The sequence below is a fragment of the Alligator mississippiensis genome, chromosome 6 (assembly GCF_030867095.1).
Source record: "Alligator mississippiensis isolate rAllMis1 chromosome 6, rAllMis1, whole genome shotgun sequence".
Taxonomy (NCBI): domain Eukaryota; kingdom Metazoa; phylum Chordata; order Crocodylia; family Alligatoridae; genus Alligator; species Alligator mississippiensis.
The window spans coordinates 84,855,692-84,882,671 of NC_081829.1; the positions used below are offsets into that span (position 1 = coordinate 84,855,692).

The window sequence follows — 26,980 nt, forward strand, 5'->3', positions numbered from 1 at the left end:
AGCCAGCATGCAGCCACCACCATCCTGCACCACTGCAGACTGATGCAGCCAGTCGTGGGGCATAAGCAGCGGTGCAGTGGTGGCCACTGCATGCAAGCCCCCTTTCCACCCCCCGGCCAAGAGGCATGTATGTGGCCTACACACAGTGGTTGCCACCACACTGCCACTGCCATGCCCTGAGCCACTTGCCCACAAAGCCGTGCAGGTGGCCATGGGATGGTAGCACAGGGTGCAGTGGCAGTTGTGGTGGTGGCCTCCGTGTGCAAACCCTCTGTCAGGCCGGGCGGCACGCGTGTGGTCCGCAGAGTGGCCCTTCACCCCTGGCCCTGCTCCTGTGACTGAGAACACAGGCACACTCCCCCCCTTCTTGATCTACACCCCCAGCACCTTCCCTTTTTCCCTTTTCCCTGCCCTGCCCCTTCCCTCCACACACACTTACCTGCTGGGGTGGGTGTCTGTGTGTGCCTCTGTGCCTGCATGTCTGTGGGTTTTGGGGGCTGTTGTGAGGGACATCAGGAGGGCTGTTGAGGCTGTGAGGAGGAGGGGGGGAGTGCAGGGCTCCAGCAGCACTGGGAGGAGCTGTGGGGGGCCTTTAATTTTTATCATGGATTTGGGGTTTTTAATCAGAAAATTTGCAATTTTTAAGCACAGAAAACCAGGATCCCTAAATTGACTATCAGCTTTGCTTGGAAAAAACCTTCATGTCTGGGTTTAAGTTATTCAGACAGATCTCTCCTGCACATTGTGCCTCATACAAGCAATGTACAATCAGTAAGATTTTCTGCAGGCAGTGAGCTTGAACGTTCAAACAAGCCTAGTCCCCACAAACAGCGCTGCATGTTACAATTCATAACCTTTCACAAAATGAGCTCTGCGATTTGAACCGGCTTATACAGGTTGCTAAACCATTCAGCATCAGCATCATCATACCTCTCTTCTGGTGCCACAGCGGGTGTATGGTATATCAAAAATAACATAGTATGGTGTAATTGTTGGTCTACAAGAAGGGTCACTCAAGCTGACATCCCATGCAGAGTAGCCTTGTGAACTGAGGTAGGCTCTGCTAACAACGGCCTTCATGTATTCTGGCAAGCACAGGAGCGCTGGTGAATGGGGAAAAACAAACATTAATGAAGTCGGTCATCCGATAGGGATTAAATATTGCAATTTAAACAAATCTATTACCTATTGTGTTCATATGTTGTGGAAGAAAGAGGTTCATAAGGCAAACCTCATAATTTCACTTTTCAATATGCACTTTGAAAAGAGAAAGAGTTTTGTTTCCATATGGAAAAAGGTTTAGGGTTTTGAACGGCTGCTGGGAACAGTGTCAAGTTTTAAGTTTCTCTGTATCGCAAGCCATGGAAAAAATGTAGAGATTTCAGAGAAAATCACCAAAAGTGAGAAAAGGGCCATAAGGTATCTACACTGTAAAATGTGGGGAGTCCAACAGAAGTTTTGTATGCATTAATACTAAGATTTAGTTAAAAGGAAGTATTCATAAAGCTAATGAGATTATACAGAGTGAATTTCAGGTGAATATTCAAGAAAATCTCTAAAAAATAATTCCTTTGGTAACAACTTGCAGATTTTTTTAAACGTAAAATTAATTATGGTCTGAAAGGGATAGGTTCATAATCGTGAAATATGAGACTAACAGGTTATTTAAAGAAAAACATATAAATATAGATCTATCTATAGATAGATTGATAGTTCTATATCTATATATTAGTTACAAAACAAAATCAGTAGTTTGGATAGTTTGTTTAGAAATAAAATTCTTTACTGGACATGGACTTACTAGTATTCTGATCTGCTGGAATGGAGTAATAGTCAGCCGAAAACCCTCTGGCTGCGTAACTGTAGTCACCGTGAAACCGAACAGTCATCAAGTTTGAGGACGATGTGTAGGTGATAACAGAAGCATAACAAATTCTCCCAAGCAATGGAGAGGAATATAATGGTCCATCATACACTTCAATGTAGTTATATTGGCACTGACCACCTTCCAACCTGGGGAATAAACATGAACATGGTGTATGCATTGTAAAAACTCCCATTTAAAAGCTTATCATAAAACAGCCCATTAATCTAGGATGACATACTTGATATTGGCAAGTCTTCAGGAGCAGAAAGGCTCTCTGGATTTTATATGTAAAAACATGTCGTTAGAGCTGAACAAACAAAAGAATACCCTCAGTAAAATGTTCATCTTAGATTGGTAGTTTGCTTACATTGCAAGAACATGCTGAAAAACGCCACTGAAAAGGAAAGGGTATTAAGTTTCCAAAACCAAGGCTTTGAGCCAATTAATAGCCCGTAAAGTTTTTGTTATACTTACGTAATATCTCTGAACGTGACTGTTACACGGTAATTGTTCATTACTTGTATTTCCCATACACAGTTGGCATTGCTTGCATAATTTCCAGGATAGAATGGGCTGTGAAATGTCCCAGATGAATTTGAAAGTAAACCACCACAAGAAGGCCTTGCTGCAGAATCAAATATAAGAATATAATGAAATATAACAATCAGAAACATAACCTACTAAATGACTTATGAATACATTTATTAGATGAGATACTCTAATTGTTTATATTTACGAGTTGTTTATATTTACTGCTGCACGTATTTTCATATTGTTGCTAAGTCCAATCGAAAATTACGTTCAGGATACAGTACGTTAGCCTCAGGGCCACAAAAGCATGGATGATGATGGCCAGATCTGAATCTGAAAGATTATTTGCATGTTTTATTTTTAGTGCAGCATCGAAATAAATTTTTGAACAATCATCTAATTGTTTTGAACTAAAAATTATGTATGAAGTAAAATAAGATATCTATATTCAACTTCTGGAATGTTGCCATTTTTATTTAATGACTGTTCTAATGTTATATATGGCATGCACAGTGTTTCTCAATTTGGTCTCTAAAAAGTCCTTATTTTGTATCTCTCATCTCAGAAAGATAGATACTTGATATATAATTTTATATTACCAGCTTTAAAGGAAATACAAAGAACAATTATTAATTTAAGATTATTTGAACATGTTCAGTATGATCCATCCAATTTATTTGTCTTCCAAATTTATATGCACATGATTAATTTTGATGATGATAATAGTTTCACTAGTCTTTGGGAGTAGACATGCAAGCGAAGTGAACAATATATTTAAGGGTTTGCAATACTGCAGCCTGAGTTCTTACTAGAAATCCCTTCATTGAAGCCTTTTGTAGCTTCGTTTCTTTAAACTATTTCCTTGTTTAAAATATTAGCTATGCAATCACAGGCTGCCCCCACCATGAAAATGGGGACTGAGGGATGGGGCAGCACTGCTGGCCTCACCCCGCTGCTCCAGCGCCTCAATCCCTGCTATCATGGGGCAGGGGGGCAGGCAGGGATGGAGCCCCATGTTTGGCCCCATTCCCCCACACCGCACACTCCTTCCTGCCGTGTCAGCTTCAGAATTGTTTCCCTCCCCACCCCATCCCCTCTGCCTCCAAGGAGCAGGGTCAGGGAAGGGCCCCTGAGTCCCTGCTGCTCCGGCCCCTCAGTCCCGGGGGCTCCATCCCCGCCATCTCCCTCTTCCTCCAAGGAGCAGGGCCGTAGTGGGGGGGAGCCCTGAGTCCCTGCTGCTCCGGCCCCTCAGTCATGGCAGCTCCATCCCCGCCATCTCCCTCTTCCTCCAAGGAGCAGGGCCATAGTGGGGGGAGCAAAGACAGTGTCACTGGCCTCACCCTCCTGCCCCCCGTTCTTGCCCATCAGCTCCCGCTGTCCTGGAAGTGCTTCTGCCTCTGCAGAGCACTCTGACTAGTTGTTGAAGTAAGCATTGTGATTGACTGCCAAGACAACCAATCAGAGTATAAATAAAGTGTTGCAGACAAACAAAGAGTTGTATACTGTTAGAATGCAGGCAATGGGGTCTATTTCCTGTATTACAGGTGTGACTATGCTTCATTGTAGATTCCAACCAGGTAGCAGAGAGGACTGCTACAGGAAGAACAAGTAACAGACTTACCTGTTCCAGGCGTCTGCGTTGTTGTAGTGGGAGCTGTTAACACAAAAAGAGATGCAATATGAAACTAAGGATGTTTTCATATTAAGATCTATTCTTACATATGGCCTAAAGTCAGAATTCCTGTGTTCATAAATATGTTCATGTAATACATAACACACTCTATCGCTCTCTCTCATGACAGGCAATATACAGGTAAGTATTTATAAAAGAACATTAGCGATTACCAAAGCAGATGACACCAGCATCTTCACCATGATGACAGTTGTGTGCACCCCATCCACGGTGAGGACACTGCCAGAGGAATGACTCATTCCCTGAACACTGCACATCATCCAGGTGAATAGATCCCGAGCCTTGGCCAAAATAAGCATTTCCTGGCGCTGAAGCGGCCAGGCCACATCCAAGCTGCCTGCACACAACCTGGGCATCTCTTTGATCCCACGAATCATCACAAACTGTCCCCCAGGTTCCATTGTGATAAATTTCTATGCGCCCCTCACATCTATTGCTTCCATTCACCAATCTAAGGCTGGTACCTTCAAAGACAGAGGAAAGAGCTTTATTGCTCACAAGCATTCACAGTCACATTCCTGTTGGCATATTGCGACCCAATCTTCCGAGAATTCAGTTTCCATGCCGCAGCCTGCCCCTGCACGCCACAGCAGGGAGGCTTCGGCTCCTCTCCGCTACGTCTGTGAAATACACTGGGGTCAATCACTGTCTCACAGATTTAAGCCCCTAAGGCACATCTCAGACAATACTCCATTTTGCAGTAGTGTCAGAGTGTTATTACTTCTCCACACTGTTTCCCATAAACACTGGTGAGGATTTTCCCATAGGACCCAGGTGTTCTGACAAATCCCACCTCAGATGGCCAGGTCTGAATAAATTGTCCTGCTGGCGCTCAATGGCAAGAAAACATTCAAACCAGTTTTTGCTTTAACCTCACATATTAGATGCATCAGATCCTCCATTTCATTTTGCCATTTTATACATTATGAGTTTTCAGCCCATTCTGTAGGGATTGGCTGACCCCCATTTCTTTGCTCTTAGGAAAAGCAGCCAATCAGAGCTGCCAACCAGCAGGGGACAGCTTAATCTCTCAGCAGGCAGAACAGAGAATGGCCTTGTCACCCCAAAACTACCTCCAGAAGCATGCAAAGACCAAAGTCTGAGACAGCACTGACATGCTGACCCACAGGCTCTAACACAAGCTCGGAGGAGCAGCTGAACCAAGCTGATGGTTAAACTCCCGACTCCATTAGTGACACGTCCTGCTGTTTCTCCCACCTAGGTGAGGAAAAGATACAGGTCTCACCCTTGGCAGCAAGGGAGCTCAACAGCCCAAGACAAGAGGGTCACAAAGGGCAGGAAAGACCTAGGCAGCAGTCAGCTCAGGACAAGAGGAATGTGTGGGGGGAGCGGGGAAAGGGCTCAGAATTGGGACTGGTGGGAAAGCAGGCAACTTGAATCCCTCCCCAGCTGGGGCAGGTGCACTGATGTCCGAGAGTGATTACTGAGGGCCCCGTCTCCATCATTTGCCCAGCATGTGCAGCAGCCCTGACTGGCTGTCTTTCATGTGGAGATGGGGAAAGTGGGGAATGGTAGCCTCTCCCGCTCATAGCAAGACATATGCATGCACATTGGCTCTCTTGTTCTTTGCACATGCTGGCAGGTCTAGAAAGTATTACGACTTTTCCTGCTTATTATATAAGATACGTCCCAATATTACGAGATATTTACAATATCATTGGGAAATAGCGTCTTTTATTCTCTGAAGCTGATATTCCAGAAATGAAATCACTGAATGATGACAGTTCATAGGTATTTTCATGGAGCAGAGCTTGATCCCATTAATGGACTGCTTAGCAAATAAAAAAAGGCGGGTTACATCATTAACTTAGGAAGAACTTCTTCACAGTTCGAGTGGCCAAGGTCTGGAAGGGGCTCCCAAGGGAGGTGGTGCTCTCCCCGACCCTGGGGGTCTTCAAGAGGAGGTTAGATAAGCAACTAGCCGGGGTCATCTGAACCCAGCGCTCTTTCCTACCTATGCAGGGGGTCGGACTCGATGATCTAGTGAGGTCCCTTCTGACCCTAACATCTATCAATCTGTGACTCTATTAAATGAAATAGCATACGGACTATATACTTACTATTGTCATATTCGAGAAATGAATAATATTCTGCCCGGAAACCTCTTCTTGTGACACTACCATCACTGTGAAACTGAACCATCAGTTTGTTTGAGAGCGATGTAAACGTGTGCATGGAACCATTACACACTCTCCCAAGTAACGTGAGCCCATAAAAGCCTGTATCATAGACCTCAATGTAATCATATTGGCAAGAATCACCTTCCAGCCTAAGTAGAAAAATGCAAGTGTATTTTAACTTCACATTTCCCCCGTTATAACACTAGATTTAAAATATTCTGTTAGGAATATTAGCACTCAAACGTAATGAAACAAAGCAGGGCCACAGAATGGAAGCTAGACAGACAAGGTTTGCAAAGGGGTGTCCAATGGGGTTGTGACTTCTTGCCAGGATTTTATCAGGCTAGGATGTAAGGATCCTTTGCAGAAGGCAAGAGAGATGCGACTGGGGACCCTGTTCAGAGCCCCGGAAACCATGTGTAACCAGTACCTCAGTAAAAGCTGACCTGAAACTATATCCGCTGTCTGGTGGATCACGCAGTCAATTCTACCCTCACCTACTTGTCGGTTCACATTACACCTCCTGTTAATTTCATTATTTGCCTTTTCAGTTCAATTCTTAATGCTACTGTTCATATCTTATTGAGTTAATCCAGAATCAGATCTAGATTCAGACTCAGGTAAAGCTTTTCATCTTTGAATCCCAGAAGGCTTAACTGGAACAGGACTTACATTTCAGAAACTCTTTAATGCCAGCCTAGATTTCCATGTATGTGTGGTAAAGACAAGGAGCACAATCATGCCAGCAGTACATGGCTCTAACAAAGCACAGTCACACTGGCAGGTCCACCATAGGTGAAGAGTAGATTCTGACAGCGCAAGGACGCATTTCGTATAGCAAGGACCCTTATCCCCAAACAACACCCTCTTACACTTTTCTAGGATGCTATACTATTTTAATCATATTATTTAAACTACTTTCCCAATCATATTGCCTATCCACGGGTATCAAGCACTTAAGATTTGCATCAATAATGCAATTTTGGCCTGCAGCTGTAATACTTTATGGAAAACAGTCTTCATTTGTGCCTCTAATTCCTCCCTACAAGCATGTCCCAGGGCAGTCTTAAACTTTTGCATCATAGAACCCAGACTAACTACTAGGACTCTTGCCTACAGTATATGTAATTGTAGACTCAGCCCAACGCTTACCTACCTTAACTCATTACTTTCAACAAAAAAATCTATATTCTATGAGAAATTCATTTAATTGTTCTAAAAAGGAAGTATCACTAATTTTATCTAAAGTGTATTTTAAAAAGTAATCAGTGTTGGATGATCTGTAGGAACATGAAGCATGTAAAACTGACTTCATTGCATTTCTCTTATGGAACCAAACCCATTGCGGGGCCCAACCCCTATATCAGTCTATTCTCACTGCACCAGCAGCAGTGCTATTCTCCCTCTCTCGGTTTACCACTGACACTCCAATTATTCTAATCATCCAGGAAGCATTCTTGAGACATACTGGACAGCACTTTAAAAACCTTACTTACTATTGTTCTTTACTTACTGAACATCCGTAAACATGAGATTTATGAGGCGGCCCGAGGATACTTGGATTCGCCACACACAATTCATGTTGTTTAAATAGTATCCAGGATAGAATGGACTGGAAAATGTGCCATATGATTGTGTCAGCAATCCACCACAGGAATAGTTCCCTGCACAATAAAATACAAAGCAACAAAATGCTTAACAGCCATTCCCACCAATTTCTCCATACGTTCTTGTCCCAGGGGACCTGGGGTGGCAGGAGGGCCCCTGCCCAAAAGAGAGCCCCACGTACCTCTCGTTGAGCCCGAAGAGCCGGAGGAGAGGCGCACGGCGAAACCACCGGTGAGGGTGATTAGCCGCACGTATATCCGGCTGTGGTCGGGCAGTGTGGGCAGGAGACGCCACCCGGGAGACAAAAAGTGGCCCCGATGATGTGAAGGGCCAGCTAATGAGTGGAGGCTGAAGCCCTCACACGGAGGGGATCAGCTGCCGTGCCCGGCAGCGTGGAAAGCCGGGGACGGAGCCAGGAGAGGCTCCGAGAGAGTCGGCAGTGACACCAACAGCAAAGCTGGCAGGGAAGCCAGCTGCAGTGTTGACAGCAGAGCCCGCAGGGAGGCCGGCTGCAATGTCAATAGCAGAGCCGGCCCGGAAGCTGGTTGTAACGCCAGCAGCGGAGCCAGCTGGAAAGCCGGCAGCGACGTCAGCCGCAGAGGCGGCAGCGAAGGTGGGAGCAACGCCGACGGGGGATCTAGCAGTTGCACCTGCAGCAGAGCCAACGGCAGCACCCATGGAGGAACCAGAGGGAGGAGCCGAGGGAGCAGTGTCAGGGCAGGCCGGCACTAAGACCTAGGAGCGAGCCTGTGCAGGAGCCTCGGAGAAGAGGTAACAGAGGGCCGAGTCCAATGGGCCCTCCTCAGGCTGCACCAGAGGGCGGACGGAGACCCGAAGTGGGGTTGGACAGTGGATCTTCGTGGCCCACAGCAGCCTTAGGAAGTGGCAGGGATTCAACACCCCAGTGGGTGAGCTGCCAGGGCGGTGGAACCCGAGCCCAGGGCAGTCCACGTGGCCCAGAGGCCAGAGGCACCCTTGCGGGCCTCCTGGACCAGTCGTTTAGGGGCCTCGGTTATCTCGGTGGTGGGATAGGCACATCACATCACAGGGTGATTAAGTATAGATTGATAGGGAGTCTTATTGGAGGAACCAGGTCGGAGGTCCTCGCGGACCATACACCAGACCCGAAGATCCAGGCATGCAGCTGGCAAGCCATGGGCAGAAGTTGGGGAAGAGCTGAGGACACCAAAGGGGCCTGAAGATCAGCAGCCCAAGGTGGCGAGTGGCCGGGGTGTAGGGGAGGTCGGAGCCCCGTGAGTGCCCGCTGGGAGGCGCGACGACCCTGGAGGCTGCTCCAAGCGGGAACCCCTCCTCTGAGATAACATCCCAAGTCATGGCAGGCGAGTTAATGGGACCCGCTGACGTCAGCAGGGGTAGCCTGTGGGGTTCACCCGCGAGCCCAGGACAGACACGATCCCTAGTCCGGGCAAAGGCCGCACGGGAGCGCTTAATTGAATGGAGGCGGGCACAGTTCTAGACAAGGCACAATACCAGCCAGTGCTGCAATATTCAAAGATACTGTCTTTGAAAAACAGCTACAGGGGTCTTTGCAATTGTACAATAAAGGATGCGTCTAGAAGAGATGCTTAGAGGACAGTAGCCTGTTACTACTGTGCAGTAGCATTGCTGGGCACAAACCATGATGCAATGTTACTGTGCAATAGTAACAAGGTACTGCACAGTCAGTGTTACCAGGCAACCATGCCAGGATGCTACTGCACAGTAACACCAGTTATTTAGTACTTGGCTATGCAGTCATTTAGTACTTGGTTATTTTTTTGCAGTATTGTGTCAGTGATTTCATGAGATATGATGACACCACAAAAAAAAGTATACTACAGATTTGACTGATGGATATAACAAAAGCCAAATATGCACAGCACCACTGGAAAATAAAGTTAAACAAGATGGGACTTACAGGTGGTAGTTTCAGATGTAGTAAACTCAGGTGTGGTGGTGGTTGTAGATCTTGCATCTTTAAGGAAACAAGGTAAATTAGAAATGGTTTTCTTTTTTCAAGGATATTAGTTTCAAGATTTCTGTTACTTAATACATAATAAGGGTCTTTAGTTACCAGTTTGGTGTGTTAAGTGACCCTCTAAGGAAGCTTTTGCTTACTATGATTGTAATAAAAGCTTACTTTTTCATTCTTTTTACAAAAGGATGTGCAAATACAATGCAAATGTCTTGGTGGAAAGAAAGGACACTGGGGAGAAAGATATTTAGTACTTGATTATGCAGTCATTTAGTACTTGGTTATTTTTTTGCAGTATTGTCTCAGTGATTTCATGAGATATTATGATACCACAAAAAAGTATACTACAGATTTGACTGATAGATATAACAAAAGCCAAATATGCACAGCACCACTGGAAAATAAAGTTAAACAAGATGGGACTTACAGGTGGTAGGTTCAGGTGTTGTAGTAAACTCAGTTGTAGTGGTGGTTGTAGATCTTTTATCTTTAAGGAAACAAGATAAATTAGAAATGATTTTCTTTTTTCAAGGATATTAGTTTCAAGATTTCTGTTACTTAATACATAATAAGGGTCTTTAGTTACCAGTTTGGTGTGTTAAGTGACCCTCTGAGGAAGCTTTTGCTTACTATGATTGTAATAAAAGCTTACTTTTTCATTCCTTTTACAAGAGGATGTGCAAATACAATGCAAATGTCTGGATGGAAAGACAGGGCACTGGGGAGAAAGATATTTGCACAGATTTCAATAGTTAGGACAGTGGCCAGGAGGGATCACAAATATATGTTTCTGGAACCTGTTTGGTTAACTCTCTGCTTCTATTATCTGCTAGTTAATATCATACACTCACCACATAATAACATTTCTCAATGAATTTTTAAGCTCTACTAATCTAATATAATAAAACCCTTAGTCCATCTGTCTTTCTGTCCATCTGTCCATAACACTCCAGGCCATCTGCACGTGTGCTGCCAAGAGGGCAGGCGGTGATTGGCTGCACTGGGCACAACTTTATGCTGGCTCTTAGGGGAGGGGGCAGAGGCAGTCGGGGGCCAGTGAGCCACCACGCCGCACCCCCCCCCCCAACAACAGCTGGCACGGAGGGGGAGGGGAGCAGGAAAGGAAGGGGAATGGTGGTGGCACAGTGGAAGTACCACCACTGGGGGAAAGGCTGGGTGGGGAGGGAGTGGGACTAAGACTACACCAGGCTGATCCTGGAGGTGGGGACTGCACTCAGGCAGGGCTGAGTTGTGGGGCCATGGGAGCCCAATGGCTCCTCCAGGGGTGCAGAAGGGCAGCTCCCACTGCTGCGCACTCTACAGGGGAGCTTTGCGGGGGTGGGGGGCACATGCCCTCCCTCTTGGCTCCTCCATGCAGTGCCCTTGGATAACCTGCTGGGCTCTGACTGCCCCATGCCATGTGGCTGGGTGTGTGTGGCATGCCACATGTGGCTGGGTGTGTATGGTGTGTGGCATGTGGCTGGGGGCATGTGGCGTGCGGCACATGTCTGTGTGTGTGGCATGTGGCTGGGCGCATGGCATCTAGTTTTGGCTGGGTGTGTGTGTTGGGGTGTGGCATGTAGTTGAGTGTGTGCGTGTGGTGCGTGGCTGGGTGTGGGTATGTGTATGTGTGTGTGTGGTGCATGTGACGTGTGGCTGGCTGTATGTGTGGCATGTGGTGTGTGGCATGTGACTGGGTATGTGGCTGGATGTGTGTGGCATGTGGCTGAGTGTGTGGCATGTGGCTGTATGTGCATGGCATGTGGCTAGGTATGTGGTGGGCTGTGTGTGTGTGGGTGGCATGCAGCATGTGGCTGGGCACGTGGCTGGCTGGGTGCATGTAGCATGCAACACATGGCTGGGCATTTCTTGGGGTGTGCATGGCATGTGGCTGGGTGCATGGTGTGTAGCGTGTGGCTGTGTGTGTGTGGGGGGGGGCACGAGTCATGTGGCTGGCATGAGTCACATGTATTAAGCCCCTGCGTATTTCAAAATGGCCATGGGCGCTCTTTAGCTAAACTTTGTTGATTGAGCTTTAGATGAAGCATGCCGTGGCCATTTTGAAATATGCAGTGTCTTAATATATGTGACTGTATTAAACATGTGACTGTATCAACAGCAAATAGGCAGAGCTTCAACAGCAAATAGGCAGAGCTCTTTTCTCCCCAGCACCACCTGTGGTGACAAGGAGCAATGGTCATAAGCTGTTGGAGAATAGGTTTAGGTTGGTGATCAGAAGGCAATATTTCACAGTTCGGGTGGCCAAAATCTGGAACCAACTTCCCAGGGAAGTGGTCCTCGCCCCTACCTTGGGCAAATTCAAGAGGAGGTTGGACGATCACCTGTCTAGGATCTTGTGAACCCAGCATTCATTCCTGCCTGAGGCAGGGGGTCAGGCTAGATGATCTGTTCAGGTCCCTCCTGACCCTAACTACTATGAAACTATGCAACTATGACTGTATTAAGTATTCCAGTAAGTTTAGGGAAACACTATTGCCCATCTACCCTACTCTGTAGCCCTGTGCCCAACAAGGAAGCGTACTACTCTGCTCTGCCTGAAGTGCAGTTGCTAGCCAGACTGCAGGGAAGCAGTGGGTGATAGATGAAAGCTCTTAAACAACACATCTTTCACAGGCCTGTGTTAATGGGGCTAATTCAAACACTTCCTATTAAAGACAGTAGGAGATGGATAGGGAGAGAAGCAGGCACAAAGAATTAAAGAAGGGTGGCTAAGTCAGGAACTTAAGATACATACAAGGCCAAACACTTAATCAAGGGAATGGAGACATAGCTCTGATCCTAGGTGCCGGATGTTAGGAAGGATATTTTCTGTTGGGCAAAAGGCCCTTCTGTTTAGAAGTTACATGGGGTTAATTTGTAGATCTTTATATCCATGTTTTAACATAGTCATTCATAAACACACTAAAAATATAAATCTAAAACATACTTATCAGTTATGTATCATTTAATGAAGGGGCTGGAGGGAACAACATAGGTATAAATCAGCTTAAATAGTGGTCATGAAAATTATGTGTTTTTTCCAGGTACAAAAGGTCCAAGCTATGTAATTTGAGCTTTATGGAATTAAACAGGTCAGTCAACCTTAACACACATAAAACGAAAGTAAAAGGACAAAGGAGAAACTGACTGCATCCTGAAGTAAGCACAATATTTCATTTATTCTAAGTGAACTATGACATACTATTGCTTGTGATAGTATCTATCATATATTATCTTGTGATGGTGTTTCACTATAAATAAGAACTGGCTTGTTCCCTGTGCACCTGGAAGTATTATTTCAAAGCATTTAAAAATAAAAAAGCAATTTAGCAAAAAACCCAATTTCTCCTTACACCACACTGTAAAGGTAAAGATTTGGAGACAGAAACCACCTGAATATTTATTTGATTTTAGTTATGGTTCAGGTCTATAAGGCTACAAACAAATGTCACATTTGTCCTGGGAGAAACCATTTTGCCCTAGGACAAATGCAATCATTCAGACATCCAGGTATGTTGTCCCCAGACTGCATTGTTAAATCAGTAGTAGGAAAGTGACAGTACATACAACCACTCACTAACCCTGATTGGAAGGGTGATGTGTACACACCAATCCCAGGACTTTTTGGGACAAACACAGGTACAAGTTGTCCTGGGACAAATGCCATGTTTGTTCCAAGGCTAAGACAAAACACTTGAAGGTAACTGGACTGATTTAATTGCACTAGGCACTTATTGTTTCTCTTTAAACAACAATGACGTTAGTTCAATATTTCTATTGAACAATGTGAGTTAAAGTTCTAGCTGATAGAGTCTAGCTAATCTAAACTGTCTTTAATTTTTGCATAAAATTATCATTAGCCTGAGTTCTCTATGTGAAATCAATAAGAAAAAGCAAAAATGTGTCTTCATTTTATGGTGAGAATTACATTGGAAAGATTTTAAGCATGTTTACCTGTAGTAGTTGCCAGAACTCCTGAACTTAACAATAGCATCCAAGTGAAGACCATCATCATGCCCGTTTTGCCAGAGCTCCTGTCAAAAAAGGAACACCAGACTTTATAAGCTCTGTTGCTGAAGAGGTGTGACACAAGAACCTGTGTTATCTCTATAGTAAACTAGTATGAAGTTCATCCGCAGGGTGGTTTCACTGAAGCCACATTGACCCTTTGTTTAATTTGTTGTCCAACACTTTCAACTTCCTGGTTTGCCCAAAGACAATATTTGAACAGTCACATTTTTCACTTCTTAGAGGAGCCCCATTGTGCCATTGCCAAGGTTGAAAACTATCCTAACGGTTCATTTGATTAATGAACCAACTTACCTTTAACAGAGGCATAGTTGGGCACTTGATTGCCCTGGGCAACAGTAGTGCATGGGGCAGTGTCACTGGCTGGACTGGCACTGTCATGGTTGTGACAATCCAAACAGTGCAGCTGCTACTCTTTTTATGCTCTCCCAGGGTCAGTACCTAGGCTGGTGCCCCAGTCACCATTCCTTCCTTATGCTACTGATATTTAGTGTCTGTACAGTGGACCCAGGTGTTTTGTTTGATGAAGACACACGAAGGAAAAATATTTGTGCCAATACAAGATAGCAAAGTGGGGTTGTGGTCAGCCTCCCAGTTTGCTCAGCCTTCCTCCAGGGAAGGCTTTTTAGTGGTACTTGAATGGTTTCATGTTACATACATAAAAGTGCATGAATATTTTCAGATAACTAGGGCCAACCAATAACTTTGCATGGAACCATGAAAAAAAATCTATGGATTTTTATGTAAAATCAGGTCAATCTTATAGTTTCAGCCAAATGTCACTCTAAGGACATGCCTGCATTGCCTCCAAAGTGGTAGGGAAAACAGTGGAGCATGGCACCCACCCATTCACACTCCACCCTGAAAAATGTAACCTAGTCAACACTCAGTGTGGCAATGGGCACTCCTCAAGCCTGCCTGGGACAGGTTGCTACAGGTTGCCCAGTGCTGCAGTGAGGGTAGCTATGTTGTACATTTTTGAGGTACTGGTGAAGAGTGGGCATTGCCTAGCATGGTGGTTCACACACTCCTGCATCCTTTGAACTGAAATTAAGAAGTATTTTTGTATCTGTTCCTCAGTGAGTTATATAAATGCATTGTAATCTTAGTGTCACTAGTAAAGTAATGACTGTCACTCGTATTTGAGTATGACAACCACTGATACTGAGAATCAGTTTCCACACATAGGGTTCAAGAAACATGCCAGGGCAAGTTAGTGTCTATGTTCCCTCCTGCTGTCAACCAAGGTGGCGTGATGATGTTCTATCGCTTGGTCTACTTCGTTCGCAGTGGAGTGCCAACCTCGCCTATCATGGGCCGTATCTTCCCAGGACATTAAGTCTGATCGTGCAGCATGAGTGGAAGTTTCTAACTGAGTTCTCCTTTCTTCCATGCAAAGTTTCAAAACAGACTTGGTGGTCATCATTGACCACAAGATGAACATGAGCCTGCAATGCGATGCTGCGGCTAGTAAAGCAACCAAAACGCTGGCTTGCATCCATAGATGCTTCTCAAGCAAATCCTGGGATGTCATTCTCCCCTTGTACTCGGCCTTGGTGAGGCCGCAGCTGGAGTACTGCATCCAGTTTTGGGCTCCACAATTCAAAAAGGATGTGAAGAAGCCTGAAAGAGTCCAGAGAAGAGCCACGCGCATGATCAGAGGTCAGGGAAGCAGACCCTACGATGACAGGCTGAGAGCCATGGGGCTCTTTAGCCTGGAAAAGTGCAGGCTCAGGGGCGATCTGATGGCCACCTATAAGTTTATCAGGGGTGACCACCAGTATCTGGGGGAACGTTTGTTCACCAGAGCGCCCCAAGGGATGACGACTAGGTCGAACGGTCATAAACTACTACAAGACCATTTCAGGCTGGACATAAGGAAGAATTTCTTTACTGTCCGAGCCCCCAAGGTCTGGAACAGCCTGCCACCGGAGGTGGTTCAAGCGCCAACATCGAACACCTTCAGGAGCAAGCTGGATGCTTATCTTGCTGGGATCCTGTGACCCCAGCTGACTTCCTGCCCTTTGGGCAGGGGGCTGGACTCGATGATCTTCCGAGGTCCCTTCCAGCCCTAATGTCTATGAAATTGGTTTGGTTTTGAAGCAGCCTTCTGTCTAGGAGTACGAATCCTGACATTCAGTTTAGTACAGATAAGCTGGTGATCCATAAAGCATTCTGCACCTTTCATAGCCCTGGTAATGTAAACATCCCTGAGGTCATTGTGACAAGTGATGGCATAATCTAGAAGGTGCCATCTTTTTGACTGAGCACCACCAAAAGTAGAACCACTTTCTGGCATGTTGAAAAAGGGGTTTGGAACAACAAGGTCAAACTCTATGCAGTATGTTAAGAGTAATTCTCCATTTGTGTTTAAAGACCCACATCTGAATTTCCCCACGACTCTGTTCCAAGTAGTGTGGTCATCTCCAAAGTGTGCATTGAAGTCACCCAGTAGTAGGATTTTATCATTGTTGAGTATGTTTCTTAGAGTGTCACACAGCTGGGGGTAGAACTGAGTCTTCATTTATTTGGGAGCAAGTAGTGTTGGGGTGAAGGCACTTTGTATTGCCAGAAAGTTGTTGTAGGACAGTGGTATCCAGAAGGTCGTTAGGCACTTGGATATTGACACTGTTGTTGTTGCTTCCAAATAGATTTGGGTTTCATTAATGTTGGATAAACGTAGTATGTTTCTGAGTACTCAAGAAATAAGTGCTAGCTGAAAGGCACAAAGACACTGCCTCTGCGTTGAACAGCACACCAGTAGAATTCAACAGATCACAACAGGTAAAAGTTCAGTCATGGGGGAAGCAAAGCACAAATGTTCCAGTGAAAACATTATATGCTTACTTCCATGAGATACGCACACAGCTTGTTGACTTCGTAAACATAGGCAGGTGTCGTCTTTACTATACTTCTTCAAGAATGATGACCCAAGTGATATCAGAAGGTGGCTTGGCTAACAGGTTTGTGGAATGGTTACATACATAGAGGTGAATAAAAAACCACAATGACAAAAGGGCAAAAAGGGCAAAAAGGGCAATGAGCACTGGTGTTATTGTAACAGAAGACGGAAATGGAAAAGCCCAAGGGGAAAGCCAGCACAATCACTTTAACTTATATCCAGTGCAATAAGGAAGAGCCAAGAGGCAATATTTTGAGCCAAGAGCAAATAAATAAGGTGATAGTTTCTTGAATAAACAACTGCATTCACACACAATTCAGGTGTGGGTTTTGTACATACTTTGTAGTTGGATGCTTTAGGAGAATTTCATTACTAGACAAACCCTGAACAGTGAGTCTGAACAAATAGAAAGCATTATGGCATATTATTATGAGTTTACTTTACCAGCTATACTTGCATCTTTCTTTGCCAGATGGTCTCTCATAATACCTAAAAGGACTGTCATTTTCTTTAGCTTCTCCAAGTCACCTGAAAATGTTTGCTTCCACTATACTGTGTAAAAAAAAAAAAAAAAAAAAAATCAAACATCATCAACTTGAAAAAAACCCCACTCTGTTCTGTCAATATTTCAAGTATTCAAGTGTTCTGTCAATATTTTAACTTTAAGTATAAATGATTATTGTTAGTGGCTTGTTCTTGTCCTGGTGTTTTCAGCCAAGTTTGCATGGGAACCTCTGCAGAAGTTTAACCAACTATGAGCATGTACAACTTCAAGAAAATATCTTTTAAACAAAAAGGTAATTGACAATCTGCAGCATTAGGGACTGGCTCATGGAAGGCCTACCTAAGGGCAGCTTTCTGAAAATATCATGAGGCAGTGTGATCTAAGGGTACAGCAGGTATTCAGAATTCTTGACTTTGCCTTCTTGATTCTGCCCCAAAATTTACTCTGAGACCTTAAGCTAATCATTTATCTTCAGATTTCTGGAGAAATTTCCAGTCTTCAATGACAATACAAATCTCAACTTCATAACACTGATCCCCCAACCTATGGCTATTAAAAAACTAATCATCCCTGGCTTGGAATTCTCCTTCATTATTTCCTTGTCTTTTGCACTGTACAGGACATCACAGATGCTGTTAGAGCCAAGCCCTGATAGACTATCAGCAATAAGTAATCCTACACCTGCTACTGAATTCAGAGCAAGTGAAGATTAAACAGGACAGAAATGCCCTCCTGAAAGAAAAGTCCATTTAAACCCAGAACCAGTGAGGATAGCACAAACATTTTCCAGTATTTACAATAATAATTAATTGCTATAGGAAAATTGGTGCCAGTTCATAGAATCATAGAAGTAGGGTCGGAAGGGACCTTGTAGATCTTCAAGTCCGACCCCCTGCTTGGGCAGGAGAGAAACTGGACTCAAGTGACCCCCAGCCAGGTAGGCATCGAGCCGCTTCTTAAAGACTCCCAGGGTAGGAGCCAGCACCACTTCCCTAGGAAGTTGGTTCCAGATCCTAGCCGCCCTAACTGTGAAGTAGTTCCTACGGATGTCTAATCTGAACCTACTCTCCAACAACTTGTGGCTGTTTTTCCTTGTTATCCCGGGGGGTGCTAGGGGAAACAAGGTCTCCCCCAAACCCTTCTGGTCCCCCCTAGTGAGTTTATAGACGGTCACAAGGTCCCCCCTCAGCCTTCTCTTGTGAAGGCTGAACAGGTTCAGGTCCCGTAGCCTCTCATTGTAGGGTCTGTCCTGCTGTCCCCGGATCATGCGGGTGGCCCTCCTCTGGACCCTCTCAATGTTGTCCACATCCCTCTTGAATTGGGGCGCCCAGAACTGGACACAGTACTCCAGCTGTGGCCTGACCAGTGTCACGTAGAGGGGGAGGATCACCTCCTTGGCCCTACTTGAGATGCATCTGTGGATGCACGATAGGGTCCGGTTAGCCCTGCTGACCGTGACCTCGCATTGTCGGCCCATGTTCATCTTGGAATCAGTGATGACTCCAAGATCCCTTTCTGCCTCCATGCTCTCAAGAAGGGAGTTTCTCATCTTATAAGAGTGTTGCCAGTTACTACTGCCCAAGTGCAGCAGCCTGCACTTGTCCGCATTGAAACGCATCCTGTTTTTGTCAGCCCACCCTTGCAACCTATCCAAGTCTTTCTGCAGTCTTTCCCTCCCTACTAGCATGCCCACTTCACCCCAGATTTTGGTATCATCAGCAAATTTGAACAGGTTGCTTTTCACCCCATCGTCCAAATCGCTGATAAAGAAATTGAACAGCATGGGCCCAAGGACCGAGCCCTGGGCAACTCCGCTGCCCACTTCCCCCCAGGTCATCCACCACCACCCTCTGAGTACGACCCTTCAGCCAATTAGCAATCCATCTGACCGTGGATTCAGTTTGTCCTGCACTGGATTTCAGTTAGTCAATAAAATTATGAATTTATCTAATAATTAAGCAAAACAATTTTATGTTTTACAGAAGCAGTTATAGATCAGTTATGTTTTTCTATTAAAATACAAAGGAAAATCTGGTTCAAGGACATTGAGCTGACTTTTGTACTCATCTGAAGCATTAAGCACAGAGCTGGTCAGGCTATGAAAAGGATTGCTCCTTTCCTTTGAGGCTTATTTTCTCAGGGCTGGCAACTGAAGGAATTTGGGTAAAGACTTATTTCACCTACTTACCATGATGGTCAATTACTTACACTAAATTTCACTTTTTTGGTTCCCACCTTTCTTCTTTAAAAAAAAAAAAAGAAAATCACTCATTCCTGTACCTGCTTCCAAATCACCCTTTATTTCATCAGTCTCTAATTTCTCTGAACAGCTGAGGTTTTGCTCCCTGCCACACCTACTCCCCACAGGCTTCCCACTCACCCCTTGATCTCATACCCTCTCCTAGGCTTGGAAGAAGCATATAATAAAATACTTGCAAACATTCTGCCAGCTTCAAAGTAGACTTCATGTTATCCCTACATGTGACATTGCCCCCAGTTGAATCATTATGTGTGAACTCACAGGAAAATGATTGTTTGCTTACTTGAACAGTCTCAAAGCAAATATCGTGTCCCTGGGCTAGAATGATTTTGCAGCAATCTAAAATTGGTGTCTGTGATTAAATGGAATTTGTGTAGGATCAACATACCTCCTAAAGACTAAATTATTCAAACCAACAATAAGAGAAAATGCATTTAGCTTTGGTAACTAGAACAAGAAATATAAATGTTTTCTAGTCATACTGAATACTTCATAAACAAATCACTGGTTTACTGATCAATTATCCCTGATCTCAGAATCATTTTTCTATTTTATTCAATGATTGTTGAAAAAGACATAACACTATGTCTATACTGACATTTAGGATAGACCAGAGGTTTGCTACAGCCTGAGCCATGTCAGCTGCCCTTCCCCTTCTATCACTTAACTTGTAGTCCACTAGCAAGCCAAGTAGACTATTAGTTTGTTTGTGGGGTTCTCTCTCCTCCTGGGATAGTCTCAATTCATTGGCAATAGGTAGAGGAAGAAGGTGGAGAAGTGTCAGGAGTCAGAAACAGGGATTTGTGGGCTTGCTGTTTGTGAACTTTTGCATCTTGGGGTCCAAATTCCAGGGTGAGTTCTTGACATGCTGCAGGGACTAGGAGATATACTAGGTGGTGAGCAAGGGTAGCCTTCTTATATACGCAAGTTCAACAGACCTTCTGGGTTGGGTTGGATTGGGTTCAGCTAAGGGGTTTTCAACAAAGGTGGTCAATAGATACAGACTTCAGGGGCCTATAGATCAACACTATCTATCAGTGTAGGCACTAGCTAAATACTAAATATTTGCATATAGAAAATGGATTGAAGAAAGGGATAAAAAACAGGTGCTGTTTGTAGACCTATCTGTGGCACACAACAGTCAACCACCAAAACCTGCTTGCAAATTCTACAATATGATGTGTGGCTTCCACCTAGTGCACCTCATCTGATCTCTTTTGAAGAATAGATGCTTTTACACAGAACTGTGCAAGAACTGGAGCTGCTAGAAATGACAGTGAAACAGTATCCCTCATGGTAGCATGCTAGCACCAATTCTTTTTAACATATGACCAACCTATACAGAGTAATACAAGGAGCTTCATATATGCTGATAATCTATGCATCACGTCACAGGAGAAGGACTAAGCCACTTTCAAGAACAAACTGACATGCACACTGGGCAAACTTTCAGATTACCAAATAAGAACTAGTTATGCAACAACCAACCAAGATGCAGGTCACAGATTTTCACCTACACCATCGAGAAGCCAAGTGGAAATTAAACATCATCTGGGATGGAATCCCACTAATCACCCAACCCCTGCGTACTTGGGAGTTGAACCAAACACTTACCTTAAAAGCACCTGTAGGGAAGACGAAAGGGAATATCAGCACCTGCAACAACATGCTTCAAAAGTTGGTCACCTCAAAGCGGGAAGCAAATCCAGCTACATTACAAACCACTGTTATTGCCTTGTGTTACTCCACTGCAAAGTGTGCATGTCCAATATGAAGATGAACAATTTATTCCAAAAGAACAGATTCAATTCTAAACAAAGGTTGTTGTGAAATAACAAGATGTCTAAAGCCAACACCAAAGGATAACCTGTACTTCCTGGCTAGCATTGCACCACCTGATATCAGAAGAGAGGTAGCAAGCCAAAAAGAAACATCACAGAAGATGGAAGACCCCAAGAATCCACTCTGTGGTCACACAGAAGTAACTAAATGACTTAAAACATGAAAGAGTTTTATGACTAGTGTTGAGCCAGTGGATACAATGGCTGACAGGGAGCAACTGAGGTTATGGAAAGAAAGATTACATGCAATCAGGTGCTCCAAAATTGACCTGGAACCCCATGAGGACCTTCCAGGAGGGACTGATCAATATTGGCCAATATAGCAATGCCTGAATTGCCTGCACATGCAAATTGGAAGATCAAAAACAAACTTGATCAAATGGGGTTACTCTAATGACACAAATATATGTGAGTGCAGTGAAGTGCAGACTATGGAGCACATGCTTGCTTGCCCACTCCTTGGTGAGACCTGTATGACGGAGGACCTTGATACAGCAACAGAGAGCCATTGCAGTACATCATTCTGGAAAAACACTTAGTTAGGACAAGGACACAAGTAGAAGTATAGGCAAAACTATAATATCCAGCAGTTGCATCACATAACAAATGGTGTTAGTGATTAATGATTAACAAATATACTTGAACAAATAAATACAAGAGCGGGTTCTTTTTCTCATAAAAGTATAATGAAAAATGGGAAAGACTCCTTATTAGCAAAAAAAAAATTCAATTGTTATTACTTTCACTAAAAACAGTAGCCAAAGGTAAAAAAATAAAAGCAACAAAGAGGCCCATCATGAACAGGAGAAGATAAAAGAAGCCATAAATCTATGTTTCATTACAAAAAGAAATGAACTATTGTACAAGTACATTCTACCATACTATTTCCTACTTCCTTATTACAATACAGGTTCCAATAGACCCATGGCAGTCAGCCAACTGGCTTAAAGTCTGAGTGTAAATGCAATAAAAGCTGAATCCTGGTCTTGAAAAATACACATACAGACTCAGGCCAATATATTTCCCTGGAAATGTCCTACTCATAGAGACATTGTATTTAAGATCAAGTAGGAAAAATAATCTGTTGTATTTGAAACATGTCAGTATTAGGCAGTTTTATGATGCTTATTGAAAATAACTTTGCTAATGAAGGACCTTGTGACATCAAAGAAGAAACTTGCTATTTTAAAATATATACACATACTGCAGAACTTCACTTAAGGACCCAGAAAACAGGAACAAAATCTAATTTACCGGGTCTGTTCCATGACTCTAAAGCATTCATTTTCCTTATGTTCTCTGCTCCAGGACAGGATATTAGAGTCACAATATAGCACTCTCTGTCATAGACAACTCATTTGATCAGTAACATTATCTGACCCAAGGTTTGCATTGTTATAAAACAGACCTACTACTCCAGACCAGAATTCTAACATGGCTACGTGTACTAAACCTTTACCCTGAGATCTCTCTTTTACCACAGTTTACTTATTTTAAGTGTTTACTGTATTTTCTCATGGTTTCCTATGCCCATATATCTACATGTCACTGATGCTTCCTAATGTTTCAGAGAATTTCCCCCTGTGGAATCTCTATGTGGTGATGTATATTCTCTACTTCTCCTAGTTCATCAGAAGTGTCCTTAAAGTCTCCCACCGGGCTGCTTATTTGTGCTTTCTGTTGTCCATGCAGCTGGCTCTCCATTTGCACAGGTTTTGGTAGTACCTGGGAAGGGTCCCAATTCAGTTTATAATATGAGCTATTATTAACACATTGTATGGCCTTTGCAGGTTAATGTGATTACATCAATACCTGGCCTGCATTGGAACTTGAGAATCCCCGCTGCTAGTGGTTTTGGTGAGCCATGTCTCAAAGTACTATCAATATTTCTCTAAATTGTAAATCATATTGCAGCATTCATACTTTTGTCTTGTTCTCTCGAAACCTTCTTTTCAAGTGTGTCCCTCAGCTACTGCCTAGATGGCAGCCCAAATACTGAGAAAACTATATAGGTCTGGGGAGCCTCTCTCACTCTAACTATTGGGTGAGATACTCTGAAATCCACAAATCTCTTGCATTAGACAAGATACAAAGTTGTTACTTAATTTGTCAGCGTTTCCTGGACAACTATACCTATGGAAATATCTTTATTTGTTCAACTACTATAGGTGTTCAACCTTAGTGGCACTGCCTCTGGGCAGCAGGTGGCACAGACCACTGAAACAAGAACATGTTGATGGCCTGCCGTACATCTCTCCACTGTCCCAATTGTGCCCATACCTATGGCTCAAAATGTATAGAGGCATAAGGGGAGCTACTAGTATTTTGGCTAGATGCTACCTGCTCACAAGCTGGGCAGGATTAACAGAAGATCGGATCAGAGCGGGGGCAAATTGAGGTATTGCTGGTCAGAATACAAGAGGGTTGGGGGGGGGAAAGGGATTTGGTAGTGGGGATCTGCTACAGGCCGCCACATCAGGAGGATGAGCTAGACCAGGAATTCTCCACAGGAATTCTGGGAATTCAGCTCCCAGAGGCCATACGGTCAAGAGACATGGTGGCCTTGGGTGACCTAAATTACCTTGACATCTGCTGGGAGGAGTAGTCAGCTAGATCCAACCATTCATGTAGGTTTCATAGTTTTATAGTTGTTTCATAGTTTCATGGTTGTTTCATAGTTTCATAGTTGGTAGGGTTGGAAAGGACCTGAGCAGATCATCAAGTCCGACCTCCTGCCATGGGCAGGAAAGAATGCTGGGATCAAACGACCCCGGCTAGGTGATTGTCTAGCCTCCTTTTGAAGACCTCCATGGTAGGAGTGAGCACCACTTCCCTTGGAAGTTGGTTCCAGATCCTAGCCACCCTGACTGTGAAGTAGTGCTTTCTGATGTCTAGTCTGAACCTACTTTCAATCAACTTGTGGCTGTTCTTCCTAGTTCCTCCTGGTAGTGCTCAGGGGAACAGGGACTCTCCCATTCCCCACTGGTCCCCCCGGTATATAGACGGCCACCAGATTCTTAACCTGTGTACGGGACCTTCACCTAACACAGGAGGTATATGATCCCACTAGGGGAAATGCCTTACTAGACTTGGTGCTGGCTACAGGGGATGACCTGGTGGGGGATCTACAGACACAACGTAACCTAGGGGACAGTGACCATCATTTGATTGATTTCACTATCTGGCGTTGGGTGGGAAAGATAACCCGTAGGGCAGAAGTGCTAGACTTCATAGAGGCTAACTTCAGTGTGCTCAGGAGATTAGTTAGTGAGGCACTGAAGAAAAGGAACATTGGTGAGATGGGAGTCCAGGAAGGGTGGTTGTTCCTAAAGAGAGCGATCCTATGGGGACAGAAAAAGAAAATCCCGTTGCACAAGAAAGGAGGCAAAGGGGCCAAGAAACCCTCTTGGCTGAACAGGGAAATCCAGAAAAGCCTAGGGGCAAAAAACAGGCATATAAGCTGTGCAAGCAGAGGGTAGCTACCAATGCAGAGTATACCTATTTGGCCCGCACTTGCCGGGAGGGAGTCAGGAAGGCTAAAGCAGAAATGGAATTTAGGCTGGCAACAAAAATGAAAGACAACAAAAAGTCCTTCTTCAGGTATATAGGGAGTAAAAAGAAGGCACAGGGTAGCATAGGACCCCTATAGGACAAACTAGGGCAGTTAGTGACAGATAGGGGGGCCAATGCTGAGTTCTTCAATGAGTTTTTTGCTTCTGTGTTCCTGAATATGGATCGGGACAAATTTTCCAATTGGATCATAGACAGGCACAAAAGGGACACCAGCCCACCACCTGTCAGTGCTGACTTAGGAATCAAGGTAGATGCCATTTACTTGGATTTGAAGAAGGCTTTCAATACAGTATCTCATCCTATTCTCACAAATAAACTGAGCGGCTGTGGCATAGATGTTTACATGGTCAGGTGTGTAGCAAATTGGCTTAGGGGTCACACACAGAGATTGGTGGTGGATGGGTTGGTATCAACGTGGAAAGATGTGGGCAGTGAAGTCCCACAAGGCTTGGTCCTTGTACCTGTACTGTTCAATGTCTTCATCAGTGCCTTGGATGAGGGCATGGAAAGCACTCTGTCCATATTCTCAGATGATACCAAATTATAGGGTAAAGTTAACACACTAGAGGGTAGGGAACAAATCCAGGTGGATCAGGACAGGTTGGAAAAGTGGACAGAATGGAATAGGATGCAGTTCACCAAAGACAAGTGCAAAGTGCTGCACCTAGGCCGAAAGAATCACCAGCACACTTACAGGCTGGGGGAGGACCTTCTCAGCAGCACAGCACTGGAAAGGGATCTTTGTTGACTCCAAGATGAACATGAATCATCAATGTGACAAAGCAATCAGTAAAGCTAAATGCACTTTATTATGCATTAGCAGGTGCACGATGAACAGGTCCAGGGAGGTGATACTTCCCCTCTATGAGGCTTTGGTCAGGCCACAGGTGGAGTACTGTGTCCAGTTTTGGGTGTCACACTTCAAGAGGGATGTGGATGACCTTGAGAGGATTCAGAGGAGGGCCACTTGTATGGTGAGGGCCCTGCAGGCAAAGCCCTATGAGGAGAGATTGAGGGACCTGGATCTCTTCAGTCTTTGCAAGAGAAGGCTGAGAGGTGAGCTTATGGCTGCCTACAAATTCATAGGGGGGGTGGGGGGGGGCAGCAAGGAAAAGGAGCTGCTCTGTTTACCAAGGCACCCCTTGGAGTAACTAGGAACAATGGCCACAAACTGACGGAGAGCAGATTTAGGTTAGACATCAAGAAAAATGTCTTTACTGTAAGGGTTAGCAGAATTTAGAATAGGTTTCCAAGCGAGGTGGTGACTCCCCTACCTTGGGGTCTTTAAGAGGAGGCTAAGCATGCACCTGACTGGGATCATCTAACCCCAGCACTCTTTCCCACCCAGGGCAGGGGGTCAGACTCAATGATCTACTGAGGTCCCTTCCAACCCAAACATCTATGAATCTATGAGTATCAGAAATCCTTATGCATTATAGCCAAAAGCAAACATGGTAAAAAAATAGTTTAAAGTCTAGTCTTCACCGAGGTGATTTGCCAATCGGGCTTCTTTCAAACGTTTTTTTTAGAATAGCCTTAGCATCCTGCTGTGGAGGTATCCTTCTTCTAATTTAACACGTAACTAGTGGAGGAGTAACTAGTCTGTCATCTCAAGCTTTACAATGGTCTTATTAATATGGACTAGGCTGTCTTCATAGGTCCTTTAGAAGGAACGCTTGTTGGTCTGCTCCTCCCTTTGGTCTTAGAGACTGTGGTCTTAGAAACTGTCTACTACCCTTGGCTTCCCCACCAGGTCAGCTTTGCTATTTATAGCTGCATTGAAGACTCCAGTCTTAGTAAGTTCTGAATGCTTCTCATCCATGGTTAATGGGAGGACAGCACCCAGAATCTCTTCCTCTTGGGCCCTGGCACCCCCAACTGAAGATTCAACACCCTCTTCCTCAGCTGAGGGTCCCAGACTGCTTGCTTTCATAGGTCACTTATCTCCTTCAGTTGGGAACCTTTGCCTTGGTTGGGAACCTTTATACTAGTTCTCTGCTAGGCTGATGGCCCCTTCCAACGTCTGGGCCTGAAGTCGTGTTACCTACTCATGCC

The 26,980-nt window shown here is 44.5% G+C and overlaps 1 protein-coding gene across 1 annotated transcript in view; it reads right to left on the reverse strand.

The window, feature by feature from the left end:
* LOC106739408 (deleted in malignant brain tumors 1 protein) overlaps positions 1-26,747 on the reverse strand; it is a 126,736-nt gene extending 99,989 nt beyond the window's left edge. Inside the window, exons 1-12 of the mRNA XM_059730344.1 lie at positions 26,661-26,747; positions 21,126-21,136; positions 13,770-13,849; positions 10,243-10,302; positions 9,759-9,815; positions 7,746-7,896; positions 6,173-6,381; positions 4,244-4,555; positions 4,020-4,052; positions 2,342-2,492; positions 1,802-2,013; positions 931-1,103 (exon numbers count right to left, since the gene is read on the reverse strand). Of these exons, the coding sequence (XP_059586327.1) occupies positions 931-1,103; positions 1,802-2,013; positions 2,342-2,492; positions 4,020-4,052; positions 4,244-4,555; positions 6,173-6,381; positions 7,746-7,896; positions 9,759-9,815; positions 10,243-10,302; positions 13,770-13,849; positions 21,126-21,136; positions 26,661-26,747 (1,536 nt within the window). The remainder of the gene's footprint in view (positions 1-930; positions 1,104-1,801; positions 2,014-2,341; positions 2,493-4,019; positions 4,053-4,243; positions 4,556-6,172; positions 6,382-7,745; positions 7,897-9,758; positions 9,816-10,242; positions 10,303-13,769; positions 13,850-21,125; positions 21,137-26,660) is intronic.
* Between the last annotated feature and the right edge of the window lie 233 nt (positions 26,748-26,980).